This window comes from Balearica regulorum, chromosome 6, assembly GCF_011004875.1.
Source record: "Balearica regulorum gibbericeps isolate bBalReg1 chromosome 6, bBalReg1.pri, whole genome shotgun sequence".
NCBI lineage: Eukaryota > Metazoa > Chordata > Aves > Gruiformes > Gruidae > Balearica > Balearica regulorum.
Window position 1 is genome coordinate 17,161,033 of NC_046189.1, and position 12,036 is coordinate 17,173,068.

Sequence of the window (12,036 nt, forward strand, 5' to 3'; positions counted from 1 at the left end):
AAAACCCAAACCAGACACATTGCTACTGATTTTTTAAATGAAGAAATGTATTATTCCTTACCTACTGTGAAGAGCAGATGACAGCTGTCAGCTAGCATACTTATGCAAATCTCAGTTCTGATTTGCTTCTCATTTATATACAGCCATTTTATATATAATTTATCCTCTTTTTGGATTTTTTTTTTCAGTATGTGAAAGGTAATGATATTAATTAATTTCAGACTAGGCTTTGTGTGTCTTTATTCTCTCCTGTTCACAGAATTAATCAAGTCCATGAATTTGTCCCTAACCTCTCTTTGCACCGTTCAAAGCTGTAGAGGAAATTCAAATCTACCTAATGGAATACCATTCATCTTTGTGTTGTGGGTGTTCTGGAGCAGGCTGGGAGCAACAAAGCTGTCAGCAAAACTTAGAGCAGATCCTTAAGAAGAAAAGGGTCATATCTAAGGACCATCTCAAAGATGAAAGCAAATATCACGAATCTTGATTACTCCACATGTTACCTACGCTGCTTCTCTGACTACAAACTCCTAGGCTTGAGTTTTTTTAGCAGGATTCTACCGAAAGGTAATTTTTCATATTATTTTACTTATTCATATTATTTTACTGTCAGATGGTAATACGTAGTGTTACAAGAATAGATTTGCTCTCAGAGTATGTTATTGATTTGATTTTCAGTAAGTCTCAAACCGTAGTATGTTTTTATTTTTTGCTGGATCTCAAGTCAAGTGGTTTTGGTAGTTTTTTTGTTTAGCTGAACACAGCCGAGTGTTCTGAATAAGAGCAGCCTTAATAATAAATAGCAGTTATATAGCATCTTCCATCACACGATTTTGAAGAGTTGTAAACATGTTATTTAGACCTTTCAGCCTTTTTGTGAGGTTGCAAATATTTTTATCCTCATTTTACAAATGAATAATATAAGGCTCGGGTGAAGTGACTCATGTACAGTTAAATTGTGAACCAGCAGAGCCACAAAGGGAAACGAAATCGTCATATTCCTTGAGTGTTAGTTTAACCAGCGTGTTTATGCGAGACTTTGTTCTTTTTCTCAGGTTTGGTCTGTTATGGTCCTAAAAGTTAATCTTACAGATACAAAGTCTTGTACCATGGTAGAAGAGTAATCTGGATGGACTAAAAAGAAGCTGCTGATTATTTAAAGCTGGTTCAGTTTAGTATTAAAAAAAGCATTAAACCTCAGATACTTGCTTTTTTCCTCATTCTCCATTTGCATGGGGGGGGGGGGGGGGGGGGGCAATTCTCTTTTATCCCAAAATATTTTTCAGCAGCTTTCTGTTTCTTTATTTCACCTACAAAAATCTAATCTTGTCTGGAGCAGAAAATTTGACATTTTTCTACCATGGGGTTATATCTATTGTTGGTGTTCACATTACAAACACAATCCTTTTATGTATTTATATCCTCACTTGAGAATAAGCCCTATAAGAAACTGAGACCAGATTCAGAGTCTTTTTTTTTTTTGCTGTGGTGTCTTACCAACTCTTTCTTTCTTTGGGTTAAGTCTTTCTACAGGAATCAAATATTAAGTTTTAATAATCTTTTATGTGACAATTTTAAAACAGCAGTGGTATTTAATTTTTAGAACACTTTTTCTAAGGCTCTCCTAATTACGATTTTTTTAAACCAGGAATTATTTTTAATGTGCAATAAATATATCCATGGATGAAGGGAAGGAAGGGCAGAGGAAATATTCCCAGCAATGAAAAAATACTAGTAAAAAAAAAAAATTACAAGGTATTCTCTCACTTCTCTTTTGATCTCTCTGCTTACTCATATCATGTTATATGGGGAGAAGGGAGGGGTAGGGAGACACTATTTATCTGATTTTTATTTTTTTAATATCAGAGTTTCTTGATTTAATCCAAGAAGTCCAAAGATGGAGGAGGACAGAAGAGCAAAAGATTAGAAAATCCCTGATTTTATTTCAGTTGGACAGTGCAGAATGTTTTTTCTTTTGCTTATGTTGGTCTAAACCACTATTTCGAACAAAATTCTGCTGAGAAGGCTGGGATTCATCCTTGGCCTCCTGAGCCTGGTCTGACAAAGTCTTGCAAATTAGACTTTCTAAGTGAAAACCCTACTGAAAGCAGTCTCTGCTTCAACATAAGATTCCCAGTTGGTGCTATTTCAGACAGCTCCCTCTCCCAGGCTGGGTCAGAAGACATCCTAAGACAGAGAAGGATGTTGACGGTGAAATTATTTCTGCTAGCACACGAGATGGATAAATGGGCATGTCAGTAAAGATTTAAGGCTGTGCTTCCCAATTTGATGCTGAGGCAAGAAGATTAATGCATTTCTTGTTACAATAAAAAAGATCTAATTAAGTAGGTAAGGAGAAAGTATATTTGAGCATAATGTTCTAACTTTTAGTACCTATGTTTCAATGTCATATTGAAAATCTGAAAAGGAGCCAGAGAAAACCCACCAAATGAATGAAGGCCTTTATAGTGAGAGGCTTAAGGAACTTATTTGGTTTATCAAAGAGACAGTTAAGGGCTGATCTGATTGCAGTGTACAAGTGCCTATACATTCAAAAGATGTCTGAGATTAGGGTGACCTTTAATGGTGAAGCACAACTAGATCAAGCAGTTTATAATAGACATGGTAAGATGTGGATTTTAACTGTGGGAATAATGAATTATTAGCATTGATTCCCAAGTGATGTTATTAATTTATGTTAGCTGAAAACTTAAATCAAGGTGGTGGTGGTGGTTTTTTTTACCCAAAATTTAGGCTCTGGTTGACCACAAATTAGCAGACTTCATAATAAGAAGGGTTGAAACTCTCCAGTGCATGAAATTGTGTCACACATTTTTCAGGAAATCAGACGCAATGGTTCCTTCCAGCCTAAAATAAACCTGTAAATTGCTGTAGATATAGCTTTCACTATTCTGTGTGATTGTGGATACAGAGAGAGAATCATCCCCTCTTTCATTTTTCCATGCAAGCTGGTCTTTAAAGGGGAAACATGCAAGAGGGTAACACACCAAGTGGCTCTGCACTATGCCATAGGACTGGACATAAAAAAGTGGTGAGGGAAGCCTAACTGCTGGTGGCTGGAGACAGAAACTCAGTCTCCCAAGTCCAGGACTCTAGCCCTGCAACTCTATTAACAGAAATAATGTGGAATTTACAAAAATAAAATTAAAATCTTAATCTCTAAAAGGAAAATGAGGAAGCTTAATTTATTAGTATTTCACCTCTCTGAAGACAGAAGAGGTTGTTCCCAGCTCTGGGTGCTCTTTTAGTTGTCTTGTACTAAAAATGAAGTAGAAGTGTAAACTCCAAAGGTGTCTCTTTCCTTTTTTATTTTTCAAGTTACACACTGTTATTTCAACAACTCTTCGCGGACAGCTGTAGTATCTGACATGTTAGCAAGTGAATTACAACAAGATTTTTGTTTTGTTTTAAAAAGCCTCCAGGCTAATTTCACTGACTAGTAGTGGTGTGAGGAGGGTCACAGCTATCACAGCCACTGTTTTCCTTGGGGAAGCTGGAGCTTGCTGCCAAATTGATCAAGAGGGGCAGACACGAACACAGTGAGAAGTTGCATTCAGAGAGGTGTGCTTTCAGAGTACAATGTTGCTGTTGTATTTTGGGAACCGTGTGGAAGGGATGGGAGATGATAGTCCCTGTGGTCTGACTTCTTTCTTAGTGGATACTTATGTGTTTCTGCACTTGGGGAAAGACATCTACACAGAATTTAAAAAACGAAAAAAAAGTAAAATCATAGGTTTGTTGCAAACTGAGTGTGGTTGAGTTTCATTTCAATGAGATCCAGATTTCATGCTCTATGCAAATGTGCTATGTGTAAGTTCATTAAGAAAGCCTGTTAAGCAACAAAATGTGATTAAACAACCCTCTGTTAGACCACAGGATTATGGTAAAAAACCCTATAATGTTGTAACTTAATTATTCTTTCTGTTCTAATTAAACATTTGCACAAGTCTCTGAATCAGCTGCTGGGAATCTAACAGAAGCCCTCCTCTGGCTTGGTTATTGGCCATTTACATCTGCCCAGTTTTTCAAACCCCAGAATGTTGCGAAGAGCATAGAGATGGAGGTGTGGGGAGGCAGTGTTCAGAGAACTGCAGGCTCACCGTATGGAAATACATCTCTGTGGGGGCCCGTTCTGGGCTAGTCAAGGAGGACTGGTATGTGGGGAGCATTGACCACATTCCCACAAGAAAAGGACGCTGTGCACATCATAGAATCATTTGGGTTGGTAAAGACCCTTAAGATCATCAAGTCCAACCATTAAGCTGGCACTATCAAGTCCACCACTAAACCATGTCCCTAAGCGCCATGCCTACACATCTTTTAAATACCTCCAGCGCTTTCCCTGGGCAGCCTGTCCCAGTGCTTGACAACCCTTTTGGTGAAGAATTTTTTCCTCGTATCCAATCTAAACCTCCCCTGGTGCAACTTGAGGCCATTTCCTCTTGTCCTATCGCTTGTTACTTGGGAGAAGAGACCAACCCCCACCTCACTACAACCTCCCTTCGGGTAGAGTCCATCGGTAGAGCTGACTCAAGTGTTCCTGGTGATGCAAAATAAGCAAGGAAATATATAACAGTATGGCATTGATTTGCACAGTAGATTACACTTAGAATTAGCCAAATGAGAAATATGTTCCCTGTTTGGACAAAAGCTGCAACGTGGAGAGAACAGATTCTTGCTAGTTTGCATTGGCCAAGCGTGCCAAGTATTGCATCACAATGTTAATGTTTCTGATTTTATGCTGGGCATATTAAATACGTGCTCTGTTGAGTATGTATATTTACTTCTGTCACTCTCTTAGTCATTGTAATATGCACAGTTACGGTAAGAGGCTGTGTATATATGGCAGAATTTACCATAAGCTTCAGCATATGGTCATTCTCCACAGCGGCAGTGTGCTCGGCTTTCGTGACAACTGGAGCTCAAACACAGGAGGACTTCCCGAGGGCCTTTTGATCTAGAAGGATGTTGAAAAGATCTGATCTGCAGGATGTTTGTTGCTGTTTGCCTACTTTAATAACACCACCACCACACAAATAAGGAGTGTTGTCCAACAGTTTAAAAAAAAAAAATCCCAGAACTTGATTTAGATGCTGCCGCTGCATTGGTAATTTATATATGCTACTGTTTTCTGCCTTTGAATGCCAGAGGGAAACACTGGATTATATTATCAGTTTGTTGCACATACGGTTTAAAATTTTGCTTTATCAGAGTAAAACAACACAATATGCCATAGGGCCACTCTCAGTGTTTTTTCAGAGGCTTCTCAGTGCCCAGTGGTTAAGAGATACTCAGTTAAATCTCTTTTATCCACTTACCAATATTCTGTTTACAAATGCTTCTCTAACAGACAACTTCAGATGTGATCCAAGAGTTACATCATTATGAGAAGTAACTGAACTGAGAGCATAAACTGCCAGTCACAATTTTAAACCTCACTCAGATTTAAGGTTATGGTGCTGTTATGAGAAAGAGCTTTTGAGTGTAGATTTTAGAGCGCTAGCAGTAGCATGTATGACACTTGCTTAGCATGCTTCAGTAGCTAAGCAGATCAGGAAGAGAAAGCTTAGAAATTAGGTCATTAGGTAGCAATGGCGAGTGTAAATCAGTGTGCTATCACTAGTTCACATGTGTAACCAGCAGTTTAGCCCTGGATACTAGGCAAGCACCAAAAGCTTCAACTCAGATAAGCATCTGAGTTTATCCAAACTTTTAAACTAGAGAGTGCACCAGAGCAAAAACTAATACAAATATTCTGGATTTCCAACATCACAAAAAACAGCTTTTCTTGCAATGTAGCGTCACCTCAGTTGAAGAAAAAGCTTAGAAATGATACCTAACTTTTCTGTTTGCAGCAAATTACCTCTTGACAGGATCAGTGCAATTTATTTCTGAGGCTCACAAATTGGTGTTTGTGTTATCTGCTATGTGTAAAGAGATCTTGTAAAATAACCAGAACTTCAGGTTCACCAAAGGAGTTCTGATGCATTTGCTCACTTTTTTTTCTCCTTCTGTGCCTACTTTGATGTCTCTTAGTAGTCTGGTTCAGTTCCCAGAAGGCACCAGAAGAATCTGTGGTACCATGACATACAGCAGGGCAGGGAGAGTTTCTGGCAGCAAGAACTTAAAGAGAATTCAAGGATGAAATTGTTGAATTACTGACGATATTGTGTAACAGGCTCATATAAAACTGCTTTTGTACCTGATGGCTGAAAGGTGGCAAATGTGATGCAAGTTTTTAAAACCCACTCCATGGAGAAAGTAAGCTTTTGGATGGCATATTTTTGCCAGGCAAATTAATAAAAACCTTAATAAGAATAGTATAAGAGGACTGTAAATTGCCTGTAAAGTGTGGACATAATTCCTTTTTAAAGATAAATCCTTTACAAACCTGTTTGTAGGAGTCAACAAGCATGTGAATAAGGATGTTTTAATTGACATATTTTGAATTGCCAGAAGGTTTTTCACAAAACCCCTTAGCAAAGATTTTTAAGAAAACTAAATTGGCATAAGAGGATCCTTGTGTGCCAAAAAGATACTTGTGAGGTAAGTTGAGGGAGTTTGCTAATGGTGAAGTTGTCCAAGGTAATGAGGACAAAGAAGGATCAAAACATTGTGAAAGACCTTAATGAAACTGAGAAGCCAGACAGTAAATAGTTGGTGAAGTTCCATCTAGATAAATGTAAAGTGATGCACACGCAAGGAAAACTTCACAAAACTTCACGTAGAAAGTAATGTGCTATGAATTGGCCGTTAACACTTGGGAGGGAGATCTCAGGTTTATAATAGTGATTCCATGAAAGCATCAGCTCAGAGTTCAGCACTGATCCACCCTGAGCATTGTATATGGTTCCTGTCCATGACTTCAAAATATTTGATTGAATTTGTTAAATTGTGGTAGCATTGAGAAGGGCAACAAGGATGCTCAAATGAATGGGATATTTTCCGTGCACAGAATGACTGGGCAACACACAGATAACTTGGGATGTGGTACGGGTTTTATAAAATTGAGTTGCATGGAGCTACATTTACACAAAACAAGTTGTTTCTTGACACAACAGATCGTAGGCATCGGAATTCACTGCGAAGAGTGGAGGTAACGTTTTACATCGATTCAAGAGATGGCTATGCAAGAGAAAATCACTGGGATTTACACAGAAAACACCTGGCTTTGGAAAATTTCTGGTGGGAAAAACATGTGGACCTTGTGAAAATAGTTGGGGGAAATAGCATATATGTTTGTGCTGCTCCTGTTCTTCTCGCGGTAACTGCATATGATTGTTTTGGGGAATAAAATGATAGGCTAGATGCAGCTTCAGTAGAGGTGAGCAGGTCTGTGCTTTTGGATTGTCTGTTGCTACATTTGCGTTTTTGAAGTGCTTTGAAAGTCATCGTTGCTTGTCTCAGTAGTTGTAGAGTATTTCTCATGTTTGCATGTTCTGAAATCGGGAAACAGTAGTAGTAGTAGATCATTGCTGAAAGCTGTCCAGATTCTGTTAATCCTTGCACACTTCAGTAGTTCAGGTGGTTTTAAGGAGACTTGTTACAAAAAGATAGTATCTTCAACTTTAATGGAAAGACATTTGTAAATTTAACTTTTTATTAAACCAATTGAGATAGGAGAACAAGACTAAAAGGTTGTTAAACTTAGTTATGGCTACCAGAGCACTGTGAATTGCTTTATTCATTCTTCCTGTAGCATAAACAGCATATTGCAGATTTTTATTTGCATTTGTGGTAGCTGTTAGCTTCTGTTATTATTTTGTTTTATGGAACTGGGTTTTAGATACCGGTGCTCCCCACTGGGCAAAGTATGCTGCGTCATTTCCTAATATATACCTCAACAAATTATTCTCTCCCTCTTTCCTACTCCCTCCCTCCCTGCAATGAAGATAATTTTGTATGGCGATCTGAGATCGGTTTACCCTGCAGCATTAATCTTCTAACAGAGAGATACTATTTTATTTTTCCAGCATGCTGTAATCCACCCTGGTTTCTGATATATTTAAAACCTATTAATTGTTAATGTTGCACTTCTTGAATTCTCATCATGACCAGACTACATGCGGGGCTCCGGTTTGGGAAGGATCATTAACCATTCCCTTGGGGATCCCGAGGGGTACTTTCTGGAGACAGTGTGAGCTGTGTTATTTGTGAGAGTTTGTCCTTGTGCTGCTACATCTGTTTGAAACCGGGACTTTGTGCATAGTCTGCATTGTACGGTTTTGAACTGCATCGCCTAACGCTAGCGCTGTGGATTGTTATCTGGAATGCACAGAGGAATCATTGATCGCTGCTGCTTTTTGCCTTTTCATTTTTTTAAACGGGACTGCAGACGCTAGTGGGTATTTTTGCTATTTCTTTTCACCAATCTCAGACACTTCAAATGGTTGAGGTACTTTTCGGCATTGCTTTCTTGTTCTAGATTACTTGATCTAACAATTAGTAATTAAGTTGAAAAGCAAAACGTATCTTCCATGTAAAAAAAAATAAAAAAAAAAAAGGCTATTCCCTAATGATACAGCAATCTTTTAATATACATTATAAATGTTATAAGATATATTGACTGGCATATCTATCGTAAAATGGATGCTCAAAAAACTTTTAATCTGCATGTATAATTGTGTTATATTAAGCAATGAATGGTACAAGTCAGAAACAATTTTTTTGTTATATTTTAAGCTTTTAAACTTTGGACTTGACTGAATTCTAGAAACAGAGGAAGCAGGAAATAGGGATATTTATTTTAGGGGTTTTTTTTACACTTTATCACATTCATTGTAACAACACTGTAGTGCCATTTAATAATTCAGTAGTTCATTCTAGACAAGGTGTTTTTACATTTGTAATTGTTTTAATATGGTACCCCTATGGCAATGAAATACAGTATTTAATGGCAAAAGCTGATAAAAATTATATCACATGTCCAGAAAATTTGTTAGCAATGACATTTGCAAACTCATGCAGTTGATTTAAAAGAAATGTAGCAAGAAACCTATGTTGTTGTAGTCCAAACAAATTATTAAGAAAGTGTTTAATGTTAGGTAATAGATTATGGGAGAATGTCTTCTTGGGCAGATATGATGCAATATGTTTTTCTTGAATTTGTGTATTTGTGCATGTGCATATATGTGGAGAAAATCCTCATTAGGGCAGGCTTCTCTGGAAGCTTAAATGTGTACTAAGGGAAAATTACAGTCTTTATCTTCAAGTTTAGAAAGTCTGGAAGTAGCTAATTTACTGTTACAATTCTTTCATTAATGAATCAGTAACTTCAACTTTTCTGTCTTTCTTTTCTAAGTGAGCTTAGTATCAAATATGTGATGTGTATATCCAAGATTAAACAGCCAAGTTTGATTTCTTCAAATAGTACTGTAAAGGGGGGAAAAAAAAATCACTGCAAAGCAAACTTCAGAAAAATATAACTTTATAACAAATTGAACTATTTTTTCCTGCGCTAGTTGAAAAACAAGGTTGGGAAATGAGCATTTATCTTTTCTTGTAGACTGCCATTTTTTGCTCTCTTCTCTTCAGAATCCATTTCTCATCTTAAATAAGGATGGAGGACCACACGTGCACAGATGCTGATAGGATAAAGCAGGTTGAAAGGGACCTCAGAGGTCATGTGGTTCAACCTCCTGCTCAGAGCAGGGTCAGCTGTGAGATCAGAGCAGATATGCTGTTTTATATGAATTAGAAAAATGTTTGAATCTTTTTTGAGTCAGGAAATTAATTTTAATCTGTATCCATGACACATCAGAAAAATCGACATGTTATACCTAATTGAGGCCTCAATGCAGTAGCAGTTATAAACTTTTTCCTTACCGTCCAGTGCCATTCCCCAGCTCCTGCAGCGTTAACAACAGAGCTCTCCGCGATCTTGAGGGTGTTCTAAACTGGTGACCAAAAGGAGCCCTGGTATTTAGCAAAATTGTAATCAATTGCCAGTTCCTGAAAATGTTCAGTCAAATTTAGGATTAATATATTCGGCGTTTCACTTATCTCAAATTTTTCATGGTGTCAAAATGTTTTTTGAAGCATGGTAACTTTTGGTAGCATTTCCTGGCGCAAGCACTTCCTGCGTGCTCCTCCAAACTTCGGCTTTCCCGTGGGCTCTGTCACTCGCCCGTTCTGCAGGGAAATGTTTGGGGATTGCATCCTTTTTACCCGGCAAGTGATGGAGCCTGCAAAGGATCTCCTCTCACGAAAAGGTCTCCAGGAGCGAATATCTTCCAAATAAGTGCTAATAGCTATCACTGAAGAGAAGAAGAAGTAGGGATAAATAACAGTGATTTGTTATGGGGCAAAAGCGGTTTCTCATAATGTGTCTGTTGGATCAGCAGGTGATGGGGAAGGCTTTCAGGGGGCGCTCTGCAATTCAGACACGATAATGGGACAGCGGGGCTCTGCAGCGCGGAGGATGTGCAAGGTTGGGGGAGGAACTATTTGGTAGCCTGGGGACGGCAACAACAATAGAGCTACCTTTTCTTCATAAGCTCTGGCATGCTACCAATTCCCTAACCTGTGTTAAATCTAATTATTATGAGGGCTGAAATTTTATTTCCTCCTGTTTATCTCAAAAAAGTAAAGCAAAGAAAAAGCTTCCAGCAGAAAGTGTTATTTTTGATTTTTCTTCTGTACTGTATATTACCCTGAAAAATTGTAAATTGATTATTGTTTGTTATCCAGATGGATCCTGTGCAAAAAGCAGTCATAAACCATACATTTGGAGTGTCCATTCCCCCAAAGAAGAAACAAGTCATTTCCTGTAATGTCTGCCAGCTTCGCTTTAACTCTGATGTAAGTATTGTCTATTTTAATTCCTTTTTTTTTTGAGTACAATAGGTGTAAATAATCTAAACCTCTTTTTCCCAAACAAACTATTCCAGTTCTGCGTACGTTCTGCTCAGCCCAATATGAATTGTCCACTCAGAGGTGGAAGTCCTTAGAGGTACATTGCTCATTCATTTTCTTGAATGGGTCTGGCACAATATCCAATGCCATGTCCATTGATGATATCTCATTTGACTGTCCAGTAACCTTCAGAGGTACTGCAAAAAGGAATCTTAAAAAAACCAAAACAAACAAACAACAACAACAAAAAACAAGTGAGGGGGAAGGGCAGTCAGAAAGGCTTCCCTAGGGTTCTCTTCATGTCATACCTGCTCTTCTTCCAGAAGAAATATTCCTCTTGTTCCTACATCCTTTCTGATAATATATATTCTGATTTCTTAATAAAGTCACCCTTCCAGTAACTTTAATTTATAATAAATATGAACATTTACTTCTAGCTGTCTTTTTTAGTATGATAAAGTTCAAGGAAGCTGTTTTCTGAGGTTTAATTAAAAAAAATGCATTCCAAAAGAGCATATTGACTGGTATATTTCCTGAGTAGCTGGAAAATTAAAGAAATTAATAATTTTCTTAGACATAGTTTTTATGACCTTCAACGATTTAAAAATATGTATTTGTTTTTGGATACTACTTACTAATGTCATTATGCTAATAAAAACAAAAAATTCTCAGAAGTTTTGTTGATCTCAAGTGTAAGAACAAGTACTTAAGTGATGCGTGAATAATATTATATTTTTCCCTATTATAATTTCAGTCTATGAAATAGTTTGCAGATACTTGCTCAAGGCCTTCGAGTAGTTAGTACTGCTAGAGATTCGCAGTAAAGCACCCATACCTGTTGCTCTGATTTTTCTCTGCCTCTACCATTCCAATTTGAATAGTGTCATGTAAAATGGTTTCTCCAGTTTGGCTTTCTTGTCTAGACTGGTAATGATTTTGAAGCGTTGCTATCTTACCTTCAAATTGATTTCTAAATCTGTCACCTTTTGACAAGCTTATTAAATTTTCTTTGAAGTGGTAATGTCTACTTAGCTAACCAATTTCAAAAGCTGTTATTTAAAATTTAGTTCGCTTGTCTTTCCTCTTTAAGGTTAAGATTTAAGGTTAAAAAAAAAAAAAAGCTTTCTGCTATGATACTTGGTTCAGATACCTACTTTTGCT

At 37.5% G+C, this 12,036-nt stretch overlaps 1 protein-coding gene across 6 annotated transcripts in view; it reads left to right on the plus strand.

The window, feature by feature from the left end:
* Positions 1-12,036, plus strand: part of ZNF385B (zinc finger protein 385B) — a 136,407-nt gene that overhangs the window by 87,429 nt on the left and 36,942 nt on the right. For all 6 annotated transcript variants that reach the window (XM_075756512.1, XM_075756514.1, XM_075756517.1 and 3 more), the window contains exon 3: positions 10,711-10,821. In XM_075756512.1, the coding sequence (XP_075612627.1) occupies positions 10,711-10,821 (111 nt within the window). The remainder of the gene's footprint in view (positions 1-10,710; positions 10,822-12,036) is intronic.